The sequence below is a fragment of the Manihot esculenta genome, chromosome 11, assembly GCF_001659605.2.
Source record: "Manihot esculenta cultivar AM560-2 chromosome 11, M.esculenta_v8, whole genome shotgun sequence".
NCBI classification, from domain to species: Eukaryota; Viridiplantae; Streptophyta; class Magnoliopsida; order Malpighiales; family Euphorbiaceae; genus Manihot; species Manihot esculenta.
In genome coordinates, this window is record NC_035171.2 from 22,601,962 (window position 1) to 22,625,618 (window position 23,657).

At 33.4% G+C, this 23,657-nt stretch overlaps 1 protein-coding gene and 2 long non-coding RNA genes across 8 annotated transcripts; 1 reads left to right on the forward strand and 2 right to left on the reverse strand.

Annotated features, from left to right (window-relative positions):
- Positions 1 to 6,253: 6,253 nt before the first annotated feature.
- LOC110625648 (aluminum-activated malate transporter 2) lies at positions 6,254 to 8,577 on the forward strand. Its single transcript, XM_043961444.1, has 6 exons — positions 6,254 to 6,536; positions 6,683 to 6,823; positions 7,313 to 7,585; positions 7,741 to 7,853; positions 7,961 to 8,104; positions 8,197 to 8,577. Exons 1-6 carry the CDS (start codon positions 6,254 to 6,256, stop codon positions 8,575 to 8,577), a joined length of 1,335 nt encoding a protein of 444 aa, XP_043817379.1.
- Positions 8,578 to 10,900: 2,323 nt separating this feature from the next.
- Positions 10,901 to 11,305, reverse strand: LOC110625438. Its single transcript, XR_006352604.1, has 2 exons — positions 11,252 to 11,305; positions 10,901 to 11,109 (listed from the first exon to the last, which is right to left on the reverse strand). It is a non-coding gene; the product is annotated as an uncharacterized LOC110625438 (long non-coding RNA).
- Positions 11,306 to 17,503: 6,198 nt separating this feature from the next.
- LOC110625437 lies at positions 17,504 to 22,511 on the reverse strand. Of its 6 annotated transcripts, none has more exons than XR_006352599.1 (5): positions 22,153 to 22,511; positions 21,401 to 21,501; positions 19,018 to 19,089; positions 18,643 to 18,832; positions 17,504 to 17,849 (listed from the first exon to the last, which is right to left on the reverse strand). It is a non-coding gene; the product is annotated as an uncharacterized LOC110625437 (long non-coding RNA). The 6 variants fall into 6 exon arrangements; XR_006352603.1 differs by having other exon boundaries at positions 18,774 to 18,832; positions 21,401 to 21,717; XR_006352601.1 differs by having other exon boundaries at positions 18,657 to 18,832; positions 21,401 to 21,717.
- Between the last annotated feature and the right edge of the window lie 1,146 nt (positions 22,512 to 23,657).

The following is a 23,657-nucleotide window of genomic DNA, read 5'->3' on the forward strand; positions in this document are numbered from 1 at the left end:
CTTTACCTGAAGACGTTTAAGCTCTCCGCATAAATCAAGTCAAGCCCACTCGACCTTAAGACTGGACCTCTTCTTAAACCTCTCAAATCGGGCCGGTCCAGTTTTTTCGGCCCTCAGCTAAGACTTCTTTTGGGTTTCAGTTCTAATCTCACCTTCCAGCCCGGTCCGGAAGAGAAAAGGTGGCCAGCCAATTCACCTTATGGGTCCATCCGCATGCATACGAGAGAAAATTAAATGGCCATTACGTATGAAGCAGAGATCTGATATTCTCGTACATCCGTATTCATATGGCAGAGACAGGTGGCCCAATAGTAGTGAGGCCGGTACACAAACACCTTCCTCTCAGACCAAGCTTACACAATCTTTATAAAACCCTATTTTCTGAATTTCAGATCATCATTATAAATTCACTATTTTATTTTGATTATTTATATTTAAATTTAGAATTAAAAAGAATCTCTTTATATAAAATAAGAGTTTAAAAAATTGTAAATAGCTATAACAAAGGAATTAATTATTAACTTGTTTATTAAGATTTTTAGATAACAGTAAAAATCAATAATATAAATATAAATATAAACTTAATTAATTTTAAAAATAAATGATTAAATATTTGATAAAAATAAATAAAATTTTCATTATTACTTATTTTTTTTGAAAGCTATTATTTAGTTGCAAAAATATGATGTAAATAAAATTTTTGATTTCAATACTAATTCAACATTGTTACTTTTTAAAACAAAATTTTATCACTAATTTAAATAATGAAAAGTTATATTTTTAATATTTATTATTAAGTATTTTAAATATAGATATATCAAACTCCTTTAATTAATAAATTATGAAAATATTTCATATTTTAATTATGAGATATTTAAATTTTTTTACTAAAAGTAAGTCTTTAATAATTAGAGAAAAATAAATTAAAATATTAAAGTTCATTTTTATTTAAGTTTAATTTGCGTTAATTAATTTAATGAAATTTAAAATAATAATAATGAAAGGAATAAAAAGAAATATAAAATAGTAACTAAATTATTAATAAATTTATTAAATTAAAATTTTAATTAGGATAAATAATTTTATTAATACCAATTTCTAATTTCTTTGAACATAAAAATGGAAGTGGTGGATGGAATATCCAAAATGATTATTTCAATTAAAACTAATAGATTTTGTTATTATCTAGTTAATTATCTAAAAAATTCTAATAAATAAGTAATAATTAGCCTCTTAATTTTTAGCTAATTATAAATTTTAAGCTCTTATATTGTAAAAAATTGAAATTATTAAGTTAAATTAAAAATTAATTAGCAAATATATTATAGAATTTAATAATAAGTTTTTTTTAAATAAATTAATATTATTAATAGATCATTATCAATTAATTAGAGATAAAGAATTTTATCAAAAAAATTAAAGATAAAGAATGTATAGATAAAGAAAATAGATGCTGTGGTTATTAACTCGAAAAACTGTTATAACATATTTCTCTTCAATTCAATTTTTATATATTATTTTCAATAATATAAAGATATTATATTATATTAAAATTAAAATATTTCAGCTAAATTTTAAAATATTAAAAATAAAGTGTAAAACATAAAAAGTTAAATTTTTTAATTTATAAATATAAGTTGTTTAAAAATTAATAATTTTTTTATATATTATAGATAATTTTTTTAATTTTATAATAATAGTCAAAATAATTGCTTAATTTAATAATAAAGGTTTTTTTTAAATTTTTTTATTAGTTGTTACTAAAAAAGATATTTAGGTTACAAAATTTAATATTTTTATTTTTAAAGTTTACAAAAATTAAAAGTTGTATTTAAAAAAAAACAATTTGAATTATAATAAAAAACTTAAATAAAAGATTTGAAATACAAATATAATAATTAAAACTTATAAAATATAAACTTAATAACTTAAAATATAATATTTAAAGTACCGATATATATTTTATTTAAAATTTAAATTATATTTCTAATTAAAAACTATTATTTTTAACTAAATCTAATCCACATGCAATTTTAATTAAAATAATTTATTTAATAAAATTATTATTTTTTATTAAATCTAATCCACATCAAATTTTAACTAATATTATGTATTAAAACAATCTTATAATAAAACTATAAAAATTTCTACTAATTAATTCTTCCGTATTGAAAGCACGTTCAATTTTTTTATTTATTAAATCTAATCCACATAAAATTTTAATTAAAATTATGTATTAAAATAATTTTATCAATAAAATTATAAAAATTTCTACTAATTAATTCCAAAAATATTTTAACTTTTTTCATAAAAAAATTTATTATTTAATTCTTATAATATAAAGAAACTCATTAATTAGTTCTTTTATTTTAAAAAATATATACAAATATTCTTATAACATTAAAAATATATTAATTAATTATTTTATTAATTTTAACTATTAAATATTTAATTATTTAGTCCCTATAATTAAGAGAAAATTTATTAATTAATATCTTAATTTTATAAAATTATTTACTAATTAATTTTTTTATATTGAAAATATTTAAAACTTTTTTATAACACTTAACTGTTAAAATTGATGGAGAGATTAATTAGTATATTTTTTAAAATTTTAGAAATCTTTTAATATTTTTGTAAATCAATAGATTAATTAGTGAGTTTTTTTATATCATAGAGACTAAATAATAAAATTTATTTTTATAATACTTAACGGCTAAAATTAATGGTTCACTAATTAGTGAACTTTTTAATATTTCAGAAATATTTTAATATATTTTTTAAAATTAAGAAATTAACTAATAAATTTTATTATATTACACAAAGCAAATAATAAATTTTTATTATAATATCATACACCATATAAATATAATTTATTATTATTTTTATGTATAATTATTTATATTTATATTTTATTATTAAATATCATATTTTAAAAAAATATTTTATTTTTTATTTTTATATAAAAAAATTATATTTATTTTTATACAAACAGTTTTTAGAAAATTATTTTTAAAAAATAAATAACAAAAATTAAAAAATTATTTTTAATTTTTTAAAAATTAAAAAACAGAAATCCAACGATGATATCGAATGCACCTATTTTAGTGAATAAAATTTTAGTTGCTAAAACTAAATATTTATCATAAAAATTAAATAATGAGCACAATTATTTGTTATATAATGTTGCAGCTAAAAGTTAAAAAAAAAAATCGATCACAATTAAATTTTAAAAATAATATATATTATTGATCGCTAAAACTTCAATTATGATCGTATTTTAAAGGTAATTGTAATGATAATACCTTCTAAAAATCACAAATTTATTCATATGCAATTGTGGTAAAAAAATCTAGCAGATATTGTAGATGAAAAATGAATAAATACTATAACAGAATCCAACAGATACTGCAGATGACCTAGCGAGATCGAAATTGAGTTAGCAATCGAAAGATACGCACCATGCATGAAAGAAACAAGATTAGTTTACTGCCAAGCAGTAGAAAGTGCAGAGTGCATGTACATATTCATTTCAAAATGGTGCTAAGAAAGGAGTTTGTGTTATCTTAGCAAAATTCTCATTAGGAACATGCAATCTCTTTTGTATGCGTGCTTTAAGTTCAGCTAAAATTTCACCTTCGTGGATGTCCAAGAAAAATGGCTTTCTAAAATCATGTACTTACTATTTAGGAGACAAAAAGCAAGTATTGGCACACAAGGACTTGAAAAGTTTACGCAACTTAGAAAATCATTTTCATAGCTGTCAGATGGCTAGGAGCAAGAGAAGCCTAGTAGTAAATTTATAAAGGATTCAATACCATTTGATTCTAAGTTGTCACCTTTGTGAAGTCATAAACATGAATAAAGCGATCATGGGGTCCAAGATTTTTCTATGCGTGCTTTAACTCTTACCCTAAAGTCGGGAATTTTGGAGAAAATTCATATAACTTAAAATATAAAGCCAATTTTAATTAGAGAATATAAAGCAACAATCTTATCAGCTTAATGCTCCAAAAATGGTTACCACACTCCACTAAATTTAAAAAACATCTATTTTGATTCATAATATCGTAGCAAAAGAGTAGAAATGTAAACGAACTAAACTGTTTGTGAGCTATTCGAGACTCGACTCGATAAAATCTCGATCGGACTCGACTCGTTTTCTAAACGAGTCGAGCTCGAGCTAACTTTTTAGGCTTGTTTAATAAATAAGTCGAGTTTGAAATTAACAGTATTCGGCTCGTTTAGCTTTGCGAGCTGACTCGTGAACAGGCTTGAAAGATTTGGGTTGTAATCGAATAGACTCAAATTCCATTCAAAAAGATTTGCTAGGGCTGTAATCGAACAAACTCGTGAACAAGTTTGTTTGCTAACACTAATCACACATCAAAAGTTGAAGGGATATGGAGAATCGTGACTTCTCTATAAAAAGACAATCCTTCTACATTTTTTTTCATTAGTTTTGGATTCGAAAGATTTCAATTAAATAAAAAAATTTAATTTAGAAGTCTCTTAATAATCTTATAATTTAAATTTGTTTATAAAAATTTAATTTAGAAATCTTTTAATAATTTTATAATTTAAATTTGTTTATAATTTAAATAAATTTGAATTATATTGAGCTTATTTATAATATAATCGAGCTCAAATCCGAATTTAAATGAGTTCAAATTCAAACTTTTTGAATGAAATTTGAATTGGCTCGTTAATGTGATAAACGAGTTTATTACGAATTGAGCTCGAGTTTAATATTTATTTTATGAATTGAGCTCGAACTTATAAATGAAACTCGAGTCGAACTCGAATTCGAACTTTTAAATTTATTTTTTAATCGAGTTTGAATTTATCAAAACTCGGTTCGGCTCGGTTCGATTACAATTCTAGCGAAGAGGACAACAACTTATAAAATTTTTATTTTCAAATAAAATGAAATTATTTATGATTTTTTAAAATTTATTTGATTTTTTTGTTATAAAATGAATCATACTAAATGAAAGATGATTAAATCGGTTGAAAGAGAATTGAAAAGCCCACATGAATTTTATTAATAAGACTCTAACGAAATCCAAATCCAAAATGGAAACTGTTAGAACTGAGATCAGGTATGATACGGACTACATCCATCAGCATCTCCCATAAATCCTCACTACGAATGTTAAGGGAGACTTCAAACAACAAGCAGGATCGATCAAAACTGGAAAATGGGGAGGATTGCAGCAAATTACTAAGGAAAAATAGGGATAAAGAGAGAAATAGGGAAGGCAAATGTGACCAAGGAAGAGGTGGCAAAGCTATAATGAGAGTTGGGATTTCTTTTTTGATACATAAGAGTTCTAAGATTACTTTTATAATTTCCAAATGCTCTTTCCCATTTGATTGGCAATTCTACCGGTTGATTGATTTATAGGTGCTAATAATAAAACCCTAAATGTGTATTTATTTTATTCGCCCATTTGATGGCAATTGTGCCGTGTGCATGCCCAATTTGTAGCAAAACTCAAGCACAAACTTTGCTTTGCTTTGCTTTTCTTTTAGTTTTCTGCATCATCTTAGAACAAAATGGGCCATATCTTTGTATTTCACATGCTATCTGAAGGCCCAAAAAGTAACTTCCCCAAGGAAGTTATTTCCTCATCCTGCGCACGTGGGTTGACTTTTCTTTGGAAGTTAGCAACTTTTCTCACCAACTTTCATGGCTTGACCTCATCTTACAACAAACATGTTATTACACAGAGAGATGGATATCCAGCAGGAGAAGCAAAATCGCTATCCCTCAGTGGTAATTCAGGGGGTAGGCAAAATTGTTTATCACATTGTTTCACAAAATGGAAAATGATTATCTGAGATGAATATATATATATATATATATATGGTGAAAGAACAGATCAATTACTGAGAGTATTGATGTTTTAGCTCAGAAAATAGGGAGTTTAGACAATATCCATAGCTAGAAAGTTAACTATGATGGTAAAAATCGATGAATATCAGAGATATGGATTTACATATAAACCGAAACCAATTTTCTTACCTTGCAGATTCTCAAATCAGCTAACCGTAAAGCTACTGAAACTAGGTGGCAGCAAGAAGCTTCAGTTGCATTTAAATGGAGTGACACTTTCTGAATATGTCCAAACAACATTTGTCACTCATAAATGGCAGACTTTGATTTCACACTTTACGATGACAAGTTTCACTTCCCTTAACAGCTTTCCGTACATTGCTTGCCTCTGAAAATCAGTGAGCAGAAAAAGAAATGGCAACTCAAAATCAGCAGAACTGTAGAGGACGATTTCTGATCGCTTGCTGGTGGCTTATAGGTTTGGCTCAAATGTCATGGAAAATGGTAGTTGGGATTGCAAAGAAAACAAAGAAAATCGAAAAGGATGATCCCAGAAGGATCATCCATGGATTGAAAGCAGGGTTAGCTCTCACACTGGTTTCTTTGACCTACTTGTATCATCCTTTCTACGAGGTTCTCGGTGTTAATGCAATATGGGCTGTTCTAACTGTGGTGGTTGTGTTTGAACTTTCTGTTGGTAAGCTTGTAAATTAATTACTTAAAATTGTTGTAACTTGCAGCGACTTTAATTAGTTTGTTTGTGGAATTTATAATTTTACAATTTTTTTGTTCAATTTGATTAAGAGAATTACTTTGAATAGTATAGTGTACTTTCTATCTCAGGTGCAACATTAGGAAAAAGTATGAATAGGACGATGGCCACAATGCTGGGTAGTGTCGCAGGCCTCGGAGCTCATCACTTAGCAAGTGCTTCCGGTCATATAGGAGAACCCATTTTGCTTGCCACCTTTGTTTTCATAATAGGTAGATTATTATTTTAAACAAAATAAAATCATCACCTGTTCGTTAATTTACAATAAATTAAAAATTAAGTAAAATTGTCGTGTTGTTCTTTTTTTTTTTATATACGCGTAAAGTTCTCTATTAAATAATATTCGTTATGCATATTTCATATGAAAAAAAGTGTAAAGTAATTAATTATATTTTGTCGTATTCAAATTCATTCGTTGCTTAATTATTGTCATATTCGAACTCATTCTTTATTTATATATTTGAAATCTATAGCGCATTGTGTTAATAAAATAGAGCAAATAGAAGAAATGATTTTCGTATTAAATCATTAAAATGCTTCAATAGATTTTACTTCAAATTGGAAACTATAAGATCATGAAATTATTAAAATGTTCTAAACATTTACTTTAAATTAATATTATCAATGTGCTATTTTTCTTTCTCATTGTTTATATATTTATGTAGCTAACTCATATTGCATGCTCATTGTTGAATACGCAGCTGCTGTAGTGACATTTACAAGGTTCTTTCCAGCAGTGAAGACTAGGTATGATTATGGGCTAAGCATATTCATATTGACCTTTACATTAGTAGCAGTTTTGGCTTATCGAGACAATCAAGTATTGAGGACGGTTCAGATGAGGATAGAAACAATCGTCATTGGATGTTTAGTTTCCGTTGTTATAAATATTGGCGTTTACCCTTTCTGGATGGGAGAGGATCTTCACAATCTCATTGTCCAAAATTTGGAAAAGCTTGCGATCTTTTTTGAAGGTAAAATCACCATTCCTTTTCTAGCGGCTCAATATTGCATATAATCAGAGGTCTTTAGTTCAAAAATATGAGAGAAATTATCTTCTCAATAGATCTGTCCGACATAAATTCATTCAGATTAATTGTTGAAGAACTTACGAAGTAAATATGTACAGGGTTTGGGCGTGAGTACTTCCAAGCATTTGAAGATGGACAATCCAATGATGATAAGTCATTCCTTGAAAAATATAAAAGTGTTCTTGCATCAAAGAGCAATGAACAAAATATGGCAAGTCATAGCTACAATGTCTCTCTAATATATAAATAATCCATCTCAAAGGAAATCAATATAATGCAATGTGGTTCAATTCTCAGACAAAGAGTATTGTTTTGCAGGCCAATTTAGCTAAATGGGAACCTTGCCATGGTCGGTTCAGATTCTTCCATCCATGGAAACAATATCTGAAAATTGGAAATCTAGCTCGGGAATGTGCCTATAGAATTGAAGCTCTTAACAACATCCTACAATCTGAGATCCAAGTACAATATCTATCCCATTTACTGCAGATGAGACGATCACCACATTTCTCGTCCAAGGAACTAAATATGTGATATTCTTTTTATTTTTGCAGGCTCCTATCGAAATCCGTAACAAATTTGCAGAGTCATGCACAAATGTCAGCTTGGAATGCGGCAAAGCTTTGAAGGAAATAGCGTCAGATTTCAAGGTAATGAAAAGATCAAATACCTCTGCATACATTGAAAAATTAAACGCTGCAGCTGAAGACCTAAACTTGCTTCTCCGAACAAACATGTGGGAAGGAGCTGCTCTGGTTGACGTAGTTCCAGTCGCTTCAATTGCTTCTATTCTGTTGGAGGCAGCGAGAATCACTGAAAAAATCTCAGACGCTATCAATGAATTGGCCTCCATGGCTCCTTTCAAGGACTCGGAGCCTACCGTGTCAACCGACCAACCAGACATGCTTGCTCTGGGAATGCTTCAACCAGTTTAAGGCTTGGAGTTTTTATATATGCACGCCAAGTAATCGTCATAAAAGCGAGACTTTTTCTTATAGGGTAAGGCTATGGAGGGAGATCTGATATGAGAATTAGTTTCACCATTATAAGATTAAATATTTATATCAAGATTTGTGTTAAGTACAAATCTCAATATAAAATATTTAATCTAATGGTTAATAAATTTGTTCTCAAATAAGATCGACCTTATATTATATTAGACTCATCCTTACTTGTAAATAAGGTCATGTTTGGTTATGTTTCTTACTAATATGTATATGTATATAAAAGCCATATCAAGGAGAACTTTTCCTTATGAGCACTCTCATTTAGCATATATTTTTCTCATTTTTACAAATTTTTAAATTCATTTTTATTTTGATTAGAATAGCCATTTTTAAATTAAAAAATATTATTAATTTATTTTTTAAAAATAATATTTATTTATTTTTTAGTAACTTTTAAAATATTAAATAGATGGCATCATCTATAAAAAAAAATCAATAATTTTGTATTATCATCGTTAATAATAATAAAATATAATTAGTATCGTATCTTTATTATTTGTTTTAATTAATTAAAATATTTTATAATTTTAGGTATACATTATTTTTACTTGTTGTATTCTTGGTTTGATTTATTATTATTTTTTTATAATATATTATAATTATTGATTTAAATAACTAAAACATTTAATTTTTATTATTATAATAAACTATTATTAATTATTTGTACACAAAAAAAAATCATCTTGTAGTATTAATAGAAATAATGAACTACTAATAAATTAAATTAAATTTATTACGTAATAGAAGAAGTTAATTGAATTACAATAATAAAATTTCTATAAATTGTAATCGTTATTAGAATAATATTTTATTTTTTACTAATTAAATACTAAATTTGTGTAAAAAGGTAAACTATCTTTTTTGTTAATTTTCAAATGTTAATTATATTATTTTAATATTTATTTTATTATTCAAATATTCTTATCATAATTATCTAATTTCTTTTATTATACATTAATTAAATTTGCATCTATTACATAATATTTAATATTTGATTAATACCATATTTTATAATACTTATCTAAATTGTTTTATTTTATCAAATTAAATTATGAACTGGAAAAAAAATAATAAATTATGAGTATTTTAGTCTTTTTAAACTCTCTATTTCTTTATACTTACACTTGAAAACATAAAAAATTATCTTTAATTCTATACAAAAAGAATCCTATAATCGAAAATTATTGCTTTTCCATTAGTATTTTAAAGTTTTAACATTCTTAAAGTTATTAGTTATTACAGTGATCCTAAATTTATATATTATTGTAATCCTTAAATATTTTATTAATATTCCAATGATTAATGTTTAAAATTAAATAAACTCTTCCAATATTTTCAAAAAAAAAAAAAATTAACTCTTCAAATTATGAAATAAATAAATCAAATTATTCTAATAGAGCTCATTAAACAATAGACATTATGGATAACGAATGGAAAGAAAGAATGATAAAAATATGAAAATTTTTGAATATATATATATATATTAAACATGTCAAAACAAAATAATGTCATTCATAACATTAGATTTTACAAATGATGAATTCAGCATAGATTTTAATTAAATTAACTTTAAACCAACAATACAAATTATCAAGTAAAATTGTTTTGTTTAGAAACCTTTGAATTTTATTATTTCAATTAAATTTAAACTTAAATGGATACTTAATTTTTATTAGTCATTTTGATTATATTTATAAATTATAATTTTAAATTATATTGCAAATGCAGGTAGAATGCTTGCAGAATGGCATTTTTTCTTACATTTTGTAGCACTTTGCAACATCTTGCAACTGGAAGAAATGCAGCTGCATCATGCTATTTCTGTTTGCATTCTGCAGCTGTGCAGAATAAGGTAGTAGAATGGCTCTTTATGCAGCAGATCAGCTTTGCTGCAGAATATGCAGTAGAGCCATTCTCTTGCAAAACCATTATGCTATAGAATGAATCTGCTGTAAAACTATTCTACAGTATAATAATTCTATTCTATTACAATTTCAGTGTTATCAAGGCGAGAGGCGACAGATTCCCCTATTGTAACGATTCGAAAACCAGACTGCTACCGACGCTAAGATTTAAGTCGACTTAATATCCCCGAAATCCATAGCAAACCTATTATCTGATAAAATTCCATACATAATCAAATATTTTAATAAAAACTTAAACATTACCATGAAACCAAGCTTAACCTGTGCATGTATCATAAACTGAAAACATAAAACTCATACTAGAGCCCTCATCAAATGCTTCGATATGGTCAACATACATGTCTCAACTTGGTTCAACATAACATATACATAAAACTTTTTACATAGTAATCACATTCACAGGGATTTAAAAAAACATAAATTAGGGCAAAACACAAATATAATCTATTATATAGTACATGTCCACTACTATTCTATTACATAAATTTATACCAGGCTCTAGCCGACCTCCCGAGCTACTCTTGACCCTGCAAACCTGGGATTAGGGGAAAGGGATAAGCTACAAGAGTCTAGTGAGCAGAACATAAAAAGAGTTTAATAAACATATGCTCTCATGAAATGCATCACAACACAAACAATATACATCAAGAATGGACTTGTCACCAATAACCCCTTACATATTCCAATTAATGCCCGGCCCTCGACGAAACTCCTCAGGACTTCCTCTTAAACATAACATAACATATCCATAAATGCTAGGGGCGTAGAATGGGCAGCCCTAATCTTTCTCTTACATAGCGTCAGGGCGCGTAGAATGGGCAGCCCTGGTCTTCCGTATCCGTCATAACATAACCTGCTCGAGGGCTAGTGGGTCATCCAATATCCATCCACAACAACAGTACATATGCAATGCATCATATTCATGAATTCTAATGCAAACAACCTGTTACATAACATGGCATTTGTGATGCATTCTAATGCAAACAACCTGTTACATAACATGACATTTGTGATGAATTCTAATGCAAACAACCTGTTACATAACATTGCATTTGTGATGTATGAACATGATCAAAAAAACTTAATTACTTTAAAACAAGATATTAGTTCAGTTCTACTCACCTCTGGCTGACACTCAACTGACAAAGACGCAGCTGGCTCACTGAAGGCCTCTACGGCCTCCCTGGTCCGATCCTACACAGGTGGACACAAATGAAGGACCAAACATAACTCTAACAAGACTCTAAACAACTCCTCAAAAACCCCATAAAACATCATAAAATCATGCATATAAAACAAGCAAAGGAAGGCTAGGTAGAGAACTTTTGGCAGCAGGTTCGGGGGCATGTTAGGCGGCCAAAAGGCTGCCTCCCATGCAGGTTCGGCGGCCGAACCTGGGTTCCCCAGAATGGCAGAACTCGATTCTGTCTTAAGCATTTCAGCCCCAAAACTCTCAAATCCTCACACCCAACTTCCCACAACATGCATACTCACTCCAACATGCTTAAGGGGTATAAGAACTAGTCTAAACCCCAAACAAACGACAACAAAACACAAAAGGGAGCATACATTCATCAAAACCCAACTCAAAGCCTATAACCCTAGATCTAGCCATTTCATGCATTATTAACCTTTAACCCTTTTTAAAACTTACTTAAAACATAGGAAAAGGCAAGAATCTACACTTACCTCTTGAAGGTCTAAGGTAAATGCGACCCAAGATTGGAGTTAAGGACAAACAGTCTCCAAACATTTTAAAATCTTGGATCCAAGCTTAAAACATCAAAAACAAGCGAAAACTCATGAAAATTTAAAGATTTGAAGGAAAAACATAAAATCATCAAAGAAAAGGCAAGAACTCACTTTTGCCCGAAAATAGAGAGAGAAACTCCCCCATTTTTGGACTGGAGGCCTCTTATAAGTGGCTGGCCAGACCACCTTCGGGGGCCGAAAGGAGAGCTCCCACGACAGCACCATGTTCGGCGACCGAACCTGGCTTTCCTCCAAAAAAAACATTTTCTTTTCTTTTAAAATTTTAACTCAAAACCAACCAATAAAACCATGAAAATCATTTTGTAAAAACGTATTTTACCCTTCTAGGATGTTTCGACATCCAAGATTCCTGATTCCAACGGGAATTTCGTCGAAATGTTGGAATTCCGATGCCGGAGTCTAGCAGGGTATTACATTCTTCCCCCCTTAAGAACATTTATCCTCGAATGTTCAACAAGCAAACATAAACATCAAGAAAGCACATAAAACTTAAAACACTTACTTTAAAAGAGAAAGGGGTATTGCTTAAGCATTGACTCCCGAGTCTCCCATGTACATTCTTTCAGATTGTGGTGATTCCAAATAATTTTCACCATCGCGATTTCCTTGTTCCTCAACTTTCTGATCTGCGTGTCTACAATCCGAACTGGCTGCTCAACATAGGTGAGATCTCCTAAGATCTCTACATCAGGTTCATTAAGAACTTTGCCCGGATCTGACACGAACTTCCGTAACATGGAAACATGGAAAACCGAATGGATTTTCTCCATGGAAGCAGGTAAGTCCAGCTTGTAAGATACATTTCCAACCTTTTGCAAGATCTCGAAGGGTCCGATGTACCGTGGAGCTAGCTTACCTTTCTTTCCAAAACGAATAACCCCTTTCATAGGAGACACCTTGAGCAACACCATATCTCCCTCTTGGAACTCAACATATTTTCTGCGGACATCTACATAACTCTTCTGCCGACTCACAGCAGTTCTGATTCTTTCTCTGATAATAGGCACTACACTGCTGGTGATCTCAACCAATTATGGCCATGCTAAAGCCCTCTCTCCCACTTCTTCCGAACAAACAGGTGACCTGTACTTCCTCCCATATAGAACTTCACAAGGAGCCATCCCTATGCTAGCATGATAACTGTTATTATAGGCAAATTCCACCAGTGGTAGATGTTGCCTCCAAGATCCGCCAAAATCTAGCACACACATTCTTAACATATCTTCTATAGTTTGGATAGTCCTCTCTGACTGTCCGTCAGTCTGTGGATGAAAGGCAGTGCTAAAATCCAACCTCGTGCCCATAGCATTCTGCAGACTCCGCCAAAACCTGGAGGTAAACTGGGGTCCCCTATCTGACACAATTGAAACTGGAGCCCCAAGAAGCCTGACGATCTCCTCCACATAAACCTGTGCCAGCTTGTCCACCGAGTAACCACTCCTGACAGGAATGAAGTGAGCAGATTTAGTCAATCTGTCCACTATTACCCAGATAGAATCTAACCTGCTGGACGTGGCTGATAACCCCACTATGAAATCCATTGCCACATTTTTTCATTTCCACTCTGGAATCGGTAGCGGGTTGAGCATTCCAGTTGGCTTCTAATGCTCTAGCTTCACTCTCTGGCATATTTCACAAGCGGACACAAACTGCGCCACTTCCCTTTTCATAGCTGGCCACTAATAAACTCTCTTCAGATCCTGGTACATTTTGGTGGTCCCAGGGTGAACACTATACCTAGCATTATGAGTCTCTCATAATGTCTCCCTTCAAACTCATGTCATCTGGTACACATAATCTGTTTCCGTAACGGAGAATTCCCTTTTTTGTCAAATCTAAACTCACCATTCTTGCCCGCATGAACAGTCCTCGCTATCTTCACCAACTCGGGGTCCTCATGCTGTTTCTATGCCACCTGCTCCAGAAACACGGGTGTCACTCTCATCTGAACTACTAGTGCACCTGTACCAAACAACTCCAGCTGTAACCCTTCATTAATGAGCCTGTAAAATTCCCTCACCACTGATCTCCTCTCTGCTGTAATATGGGATAAACTGCCAAGTGATTTCTGGCTAAGAGCATCTGTTACTACATTTGCTTTCCCCAGATGGTACTGGATCTTGTAATCATAGTTACTAAGCAGTTCTACCCATCTTCTCTGCCTCAGGTTCAACTCTTTCTGACTCAAGATGTATTGCAAACTCTTATAATTTGTAAAGATCTCACATTTTACCCCATAGAGGTAATGCCTCCACATTTTGAGTGCAAAGATCACAGCTGCCATCTCTAAATCATGTGTATGATAATTCAACTCGTGTTTCTTCAGCTGCCTAGAAGCATAAGCAATTACCCTCACATTCTGCATTAACACACAGCCTAGTCCCACTCGGGATGCATCACAAAACACTGTGAAATCCTCATCACTTGTAGGCAAAGCTAACACCGGTGCTAACGTCAACCTTCTCTTCAGCTCTTCAAAGCTTTCCTCACACTGTTCTGACCAAACAAATCTCTGATTCTTTTTGGTCAGCCTGGTCATAGGAGCTGCAATTTTTGAGAAGTCCTGGACAAATCTCCTGTAGTAACCCGCCAAACCCAAAAAGCTTTTAATCTATGTCACTGTAGTGGGTTTATGCCAGTTAGCTACAGCTTCAACTTTCTTGAGATCTACCTAAATTCCCTTTTTTGACACTACATGCCCCAAGAAAGAAATGCTCCTCAACCAGAACTCACACTTAGAGAACTTGGCATACAAGCCGTGTTCTCTCACGGTCTGCAACACTGTCCTCAGATGATGGGCATGCTCCTCTGCATTCCTGGAATACATTAAGATATCGTCAATGAAGACAATAACGAAGTGATCCAGAAATTGACTTAAAACTCTGTTCATGAGGTCCATGAATGCTGCAGAAGCATTGGACAGCCCGAACGACATCACTAGGAACTCATAATGCCCATATCTGGTCCTGAAAGCTGTCTTTGGCACATCTTCTTCTCTGACCCTCAACTGGTGGTACCCGGATCTCAAATCTATCTTGGAGAAACAACCGGCTCCTGCTAGCTGGTCAAATAGATCGTCAATCCTAGGTAGCGGATACCTGTTCTTGGTAGTGACCTTGTTCAACTGTCTGTAGTCGATACAAAGTCTTAAGGATCCATCCTTCTTTTTCACAAACAGGACCGGAGCACCTCAAGGTGAGGTACTAAGTCGGATAAAACCCTTATCTACCAACTCCTGCAACTGCTCCTTTAACTCTTTCAATTCTGCAGGTGCCATCCTGTAGGGAGGAATAGAGATGGGTCTGGTTCCTGGCATTACTTCAATTTCAAATTCTATCTCCTTAGCAGGTGATAAACCTAGCAGTTCGTCTAGGAAGACATCTAGGAACTCTTTGACTACAGGCACTGAGGCTGGTTCCCTAACCTAACTGTTAAGCTCTCTGACATGAGCAATGAACCCCTGACAACCCCTCCTAAGCAGCCTACGAGGCTGTAGGGCTGATATTAAACCTCTAGGCATCCCTATCTTGTCCCCTCTGAAGACTACCTCTGATCCATCCTGATCTCTGAACCTGACTACCTTGTCTCTGCAATCCAAGGTAGCACCATGAGTAGAAAACCAATCCATCCCTAGAATGACGTCAAAATCGGTCAATTCTAGAACCACAAGGTCAGCTGGAAGGCACCTACCCTCAACAAAAACTGGACTGAATCGACAGACTGACTCTGCCACAGATGGATCACACTTGGATCCACTGACCCAAAGAGGATACTCTAGCCCAAAAGCTATCAAACCCAAACTCTCTACGGCACTCGGAGCAATAAAAGAATGAGAAGCACCAGGGTCCATAAAAGCATACACATCAGAACATCCAATAGTGAGATTACCTGACACCACCGTGTTCGATGTATTAGCCTCCTGCTGAGTCATGGTAAAGATCCGTGCTGGAGCTGATGGACCTTCTCCGTGGGAACCTGCTGAAGAAGAGGCTGTCCCTCTCCCTCTACCTTGATCTCTGTCCTGTGACATGGTTGGAGCTGCTGGCTGGGCCACGCTGCCAGAAGCTGTCCGCTGGGACTGAGCCATCATAACTGCATTGGGACACTCACGTGCCATGTGCCCTTCCTGTCCACATCTGAAACATGCTGTAGTCCCAAACCGACAAACCCCTTTGTGCGGCTTACCGCACCTCATACATCCGGAGCTATCCGAACCAGAGCTCGAACCACCACCCATTCCCAGACCCGACTTTAACCTGTTCCAGAACTTGTTCTTCTTGGGCTTCTTAGTGGACCTGGTCCACTTTTTACCTTCTGTGGCGGCTGCACCCAGAGAGGAGAGATCAATATTCCCTGTACTTGAGATTTTGGAACCCGAGAACTGTGCCACCTGTTGCTTTACTGTCCCCTGAATAATGGCACTAGCCTCCATCTTTCGTGCTACATCCACAATAGTATGGAAACTCTCCCTCTCTGCTGCTAAAATTAAGGAGGAATACCTAGAGTGGAGTCTCATGGTATACCTCCTGGCTTTCTTCTGATCGGTGTCATATGCTTGCCCCACAAACTGGAGCAACTCCAAAAATTTGTCTGTGTATTCATCTACACTCATGTCTTCGGTCTGCCTCAGCTGCTCAAACTCTATCACTTTTAGCTCCCTTGAACTGTCAGAAAAAGCCAATCCTGCAAACTCATTAGCAAACTGCTCCCAGGATAAGCTATCCAGTCTTGGGTCCACATAATTTTTAAACCACTTCTTAGCCTTCTTGCATTTAAGAGTGAACCCCGCCGTTTGAATGGCTATGCTGTCACTGGCTCCCAACTCATCAGTTATCATTTTCACCCTCTTGAGATACTCAAACGGATCATCACCTGTTTTAAATTTGGGAACATTCAACTTTAGATAGTCTGTCATTTTTACCTTGCTCCCATCTGATTGGTTGGGTTTGGATGATTGGGTTTCAGGAACCACTGGTTCTACTGAGGGAGGAGGAGGTGGTGCAGGATTCCCTGGGTTAGGGTTTGCTGGGTTCTGATAAAAAGGTGGGGGTGAAAACATGGGATAAGGTGGATATGGTGGGTAAAAAGGAGGATAGGGCATGAATGAGGGATATGGGTTGTAGCTAGAGAAATCCGATGTGCCTCCTATCGGATACCCTAGTCCCTGTGGGTAGGGTTGGTACTGTGGTGGGTAAGCAAAACTCGAGGCCTGAGCGCCTCCTTGTGATTCTCCCATACCCTCTTCTGACATACTGACACCCAAACTTCCATCTCTCCTCTGATCATCCTCAACTGATTCCCTCACATCAGCAGACATCCTACCCGGATCTGTTCTCCTCCTGTTTACATCAAAAGACCTTCTAGAGTCCCTTGATGTTTCTCCTCTGTTGGTTCTACTTGACCGTGCTCTTGGCAGAGCAGGGGGTAGGGCATCCATGCCCTCATTCTCAGGTGGAACTCCTGTCAATCGTGCAGATCGACGTGAACCTCGCATTCTGTTTTCTGAAAAACAACATACATCACATAAATATTAGCAATCATATGGTTCATGTGGATACACATGAACCCACATCATATACATAACATATCATTAACGCACATGCATATAGTCATGGCATTACACATCATCATCAAGACAGGACTCTACATTCTATCCTAGTGGACATGATTTTTCCTAATGTGCTTGCCCTTCTATAACATCTATGAGCCCGACACTCGTCCGACCATATAAACGACCCGGAAACCGGCCCCCTACCGACGCTAGAATTCAGGTCGACTTAAGGTCGCCGGAACCCGTAGCAAGCCTACTATACATCCTGTGTACCTGATAAAATCCCATACATGATCAAACATTTTAACAAAAACTTAAACATTACCATGAAACCAAACTTAACCTGTGCATGTATCATAAACTGAAAACATAAAACCCATACTAAAGCCCTCATCAAATGCTTCAGTATGGTCAACATACATGCCTCAACTTGGTTCAACATAACATATACATAAAACTTTTTACATAATAATCATATTCATAGGGATTTAAAAAACATAAACTAGGGCAAAGTACAAATCTAATCCATTACATAGTACATGTCCACTACTATTCTATTACATAAACTTATATCAGCCTCTAGCCGACCTCCTGAGCTATTCTTGACCCTGCAAACCTGGGGTTAGGGGAAAAGGATAAGCTACAAGAGCCTAGTGAGCAGAACATAAAAACAATTTAATAAACATATGCTCTCATGAAAAGCATCACAACACAAACAATACACATCAAGGATGGACTTATCACCAGTAACCCCCTACATATTCCAATTAGTGTCCGGCCCTCGACGGAGCTCCTCAGAACTTCCTCTTAAACATAACATAGCATATCCATAAATGCCACGGGCGTAGAATGAGTAGCCCTAGTCTTTCTCTTACATAGTATCAGGGCGCGTAGAATGGGCAGCCCTAGTCTTCCGTATCCGTCATAACATAACCTGCTCAAGGGCTAATGGGTCATCCAATATCAATCCACAACAACAACAACGGTACATATGCAATGCATCATATTCGTGAATTCTAATGCAAACAACCTGTTACATAGCATGGCATTCGTGATGCATGAACATGCTCAAAAAAACTTGATTACTTTAAAACAAGATATTAGTTCAGTTCTACTCACCTCTGGCTAACACTCGACGGACAAAGATGTAGCTGGCTCACTGAAGGCCTCTACGGTCTCCCTGGTTCGATCCTACACAGGTGAACACAAATGAGGGACAAGACTCTAAACAACTCCCCAAAAACCCCTAAAATATCACAAAAAATGTATATAAAACAAGCAAAGGAAGGCTGGGTAGAGGACTTTCGGCGGCAGATTCGGCGGCTGAAAGTCCTCTACAGATCCGAAAGTCAGGGTCCTTCAAGTGCAGGTTCGGCGGCCGAAAGTCCTCCACAGATCCGAAAGTCAAAAACTTTCGGGGGCATGTTAGGCGGCCAAAAGGCTGCCTCCCATGCAGGTTCGGCGGCCGAACCTGGGTTCCCCAGAATGGCAGAACCCGATTCTGTCTTAAGCATTTCAGCCCCAAAACTCTCAAATCCTCACACCCAACTTCCCACAACATGCATACTCACTCCAACATGCTTAAGGAGTATAAGAACTAGCCTAAACCCCAAACAAACAACAACAAAACACAAGAGGGAGCATACATTCATCAAAACCCAACTCAAAGCCTATAATCCTAGATCTAGCCATTTCATGCATTATTAACCCTTAACCCTTTTTAAAACTTACTTAAAACATAGAAAAAGGCAAGAATCTATACTTACCTCTTGAAGATCTAAGGTAAATGCGACCCAAACTTGGAGTTGAGGACAAACTGTCTCCAAACTTTTTAAAATCTTGGATCCAAGTTTAAAACTTCAAAAACAAGCGAAAACTCATGAAAATTTGAGGATTTGAAGGAAAAACATAAAATCATCAAAGAAAAGACAAGAACTCACCTTCACCTTTGCCTGAAAATAGAGAGAGAAACTCCCCCATTTTCAGACTGGAGGCCTCTTATAGGTGGTTGGCCAGGCCACCTTCGGAGGCCGAAAGGAGCTCCCGCGGCAGGACCATGTTCGGCTGCCGAACCTGGCTTTCCTCCAAAAAAAACATTTTCTTTTCTTTTAAAATTTTAACTCGAAACCAACCAATAAAACCATGAAAATCATTTTGTAAAAACATATTTTACCCTTCTAGGAGGTTCCGATATCCGAGATTCCTGATTCCAATGGAGATTCCATCGGAAAGTTGGAATTCCGACGCCGGAATCTAACCGGGTATTACACCTATCGCCTTAAGTGAGAGGCGAGGTGACACCTTTTTAAAAAAGGCGACGCCATCTTAAAAGAGGCAACAAAGCCAAAATTTTGTTATATATTTTAAATATACATATATATACTTCAATGAATAGCCATATTTAAATGAAAAATTACATGTTGAAATGAAATATATATATTATCTGCAGAGAGAATTGTTTTTTTTTTTTTAAAAAAAAGGGAAAAGTAAAAGAGGATTTGCTGCTATGCCAGGTCCAGCAAAGAAAGAAGAGAGGATTAGGGTAAAAAAAAACATTGTAGATTCTACCTTCAAGATTAAAAAAGTCATCATTAATAATTGCATTTGTGAAAGATTGAGATATCCAAACTATGAGGGGCACAATATCAAATCATGTGAAGATGAAGCTGGATGGCTCTGGAAGCTACAATAGAAAAAGAATTACAAAATCTATGACTGAAAAAAAAGTGCATAAAATAGAGATAAACGGTATCCAAGAATTTCCAAGTAATGATTGTCTTATTCTTTATCATTGCCTTACTAGCAAAATATGAACAATAGTGCCAATTGGTAAAATTAATAAGATTAAACAACACCATTTAATGAATGGAAAAAGCTGAATAAGTAATATTAAATTTGAAATTTAATTAAGAAGATTACATGGAAAAAGAAAAATAACGGGGAAGAGGTTAAAAGGGAAAAAACAGTAAGGGAGAGGCTAGTGAAATGGATATTATATAACCAATTTCTTATATTAAAAGCTTATACATAGGATAGTTACCTCATTGTATATAAATCATATTGTTGAATTCCTTGTATTATTGAACATGGATAATGCGCCCCGGAAGGCTTTGGACACTTCTTTCTTGAACTAGCGATTTTAAGTGCGATCTAGCCTAGCCCATCTTAAGGTAGTATCAATGCCTCTCATCTAATGTGGGTCTCTTATAACTATTTCACGCTCCAAGTGTTTGTTCTTGGACATGAGAGGAATGAGTTAAATTCTCACATTAGATTGAATAGGGTAATGTGTCCATTATAAAGTTTAGGTGAATTCATCCTGGCTCATTTTCTTATATGCAAAAATGGTAAGTAGAAACTATGTTCAAGGCACAATATCAGTTGTGTAGTAATACAATTGAGGAAGTAATAAATAGACGTGGCTTCAACCAAAAACATCATTAAAGCAGCACAAACACTTCATGTGTCAAAATAAGAGGTTCAATCTATACCAAATACTAACCTTTAATTTTAGCTTTAAGTTATCCGACTCTTCATCACTCAAAATGGGTTTCCCGAATACATAAGTCATTGAGGCTTCTGAAAACTTCTGCTCATCAGAACCTATAGTGTTGTTATAAAAATACCACAGAAGATGATGGAAGTTAGATCTTATAATTCAACAATTGACGAATGCCAGAAATTCATATAATTTGTTTAGACACTAGAAGTCAGTCCATTCTTAGCATAACAACACTGCTTCCTTCCCACATTAATTCTTCCTTTAGATTATCAAATTCTTCATTTGGACATTATAGCTTTCCCATCATAATAAAATGCCTGCGAATGAAAATAGGGAAAATAAACCTTCGTACTCATGAAAAGAAAACAAAAACCAGAGTAGTGCCTCTTCTTTTTTTGGTAACTATGTATTGGGTAATGAAGAATGACATGGATTAAAAAAAAGGAAAAGAAAGAAAGTTCTAATTCTACATAATTGTAATGCATGAAGAAACTCCTTTTCCATTTCACTATTGACTTTTTGTCTTTCTTGTCTATGCTACAATATTGCAGAAGTTTACTATCAACAAGCTCATTTCTGCAACCTGAGCTGAAAAAGAATATTAAATTTCTCAGAGAAACTGAGATGTAAGAGAACAACTCCATAAAGTAAAGCTAACCCATATGTAATAAACTAAAAAATGTATATATTACCATCAAACACTTTATTAGAGAAACTAAAAATGGCTTTTAATGTTTAAGAATTTGCCAAACCTTGTTGGTCAACAGTAGCCTTTGGGAGCAAAAAATTCTACAACAAAGAGAGAAATGCCGTCCATTGTGCTGAATAGACTAAACCCTTGAAGAAGAAGAACAGGGAGAAGAAGATAAAGAGAAGAATGGTTTCCTGTAGTGGTGGGTCTCGAAAATAAAGGGAGATGGAGAGGAGCATCAAGGGTAAGGAGAGGCAAATGGTCACAATAGAGGTTGAGGTGGAGATTGCAAGTAATGCGTTGATGGAGGTGAGAATGAGAAACGGGGAAGCAAGAATCCGAGAAGGAGAATGGGGAAATTTTCTTTTCTACCGCTAACATCGGGAAGCGCCCTAAGTAGCCGCTTTTTTCTTTTTTCTTTCTCTAAATGGGAAAATATATATGTCTACAAATGACATCGTTTTTGTGGCAATTATCTGTATCGCCGTTATTAGACATTTACTTAATGATTTTTAGTACCAAAATTAATTTCTTTATAAATATTTTGACACTAAAAATTCAACATGTTATAGTGCTAATTAATCCTATCATGTCAAATTTTAATTTTTTATCTAAATATTTTTAAATTTCAAGTATTATAATATTTTATAACAGAAAAATTTTCTAAAAATATGTAATATACCGAGAAGTAAACGAAAAACTAATCAAAAGTCAATAATTATAATTTTAAATCAAGAAAAATAAATAACAAAAGCAAAAAGTGAAAAAAAAAATATAAATAAAATAAATCATAAGAGATATGTATATATATATGTATGTATCAATAGACATATTTATTATGTAGTTAGACAGTAAAACTATCCATTCATACATGCATTTGTAAATATTCATTTTTAAAGAATATTTATAAATACTTTACTTGAAAATTTTGTAAATTTTAAAGATTTGAAAGGAGATTAGAAAGGTTTTGGAGATCCTATGATTTCAGTATAGTATGCAAAGGTTATTCAATATATGAGTTTTCTATTACTATAATAATGAAGTTATAAGGATTTTGCAAGTTTTGAAAGAGTCTAAGGCTAAAGCTAAAGTTTACTTTTGAAGTGCTTATAGATATTGTGAGGGGAGAGAGGAGATGAAGCTTATAGTTTGAAAGCTTTGTTTTTTAAAAACTTTCCGCTTTGAATGGGGATAAAGCCCTATTTTATATATGAGTCGGATGGTGCATGTGTAATTTTAAAGGTATAATTGTTAGGAGTAGTGTTTGTTAGTTAATAGTGGTAGTTTGATAAATAAATAGTGACGGGTGAACATTAACCTATCTTCTTTTTAGAAAATAAAGCAATAAAATTTACTCAATTTAACAAGAGAATATTTTTTTTGTTTGAAAATTTACACAAAAGTAGAAAAAAAAAAAGTGAGAAGGATGAAAGTAAGAAAATAAAAAAGCAAAATGATAAAAGTAAACATGATGCTGGCATGATAATTTTGTTGGTCTTTCCTTTTTCCTTCATTTTTTTTTTCTCTTTTTGCTTTTCTTTTCCTTTTATTTATTTTTTATAAAAG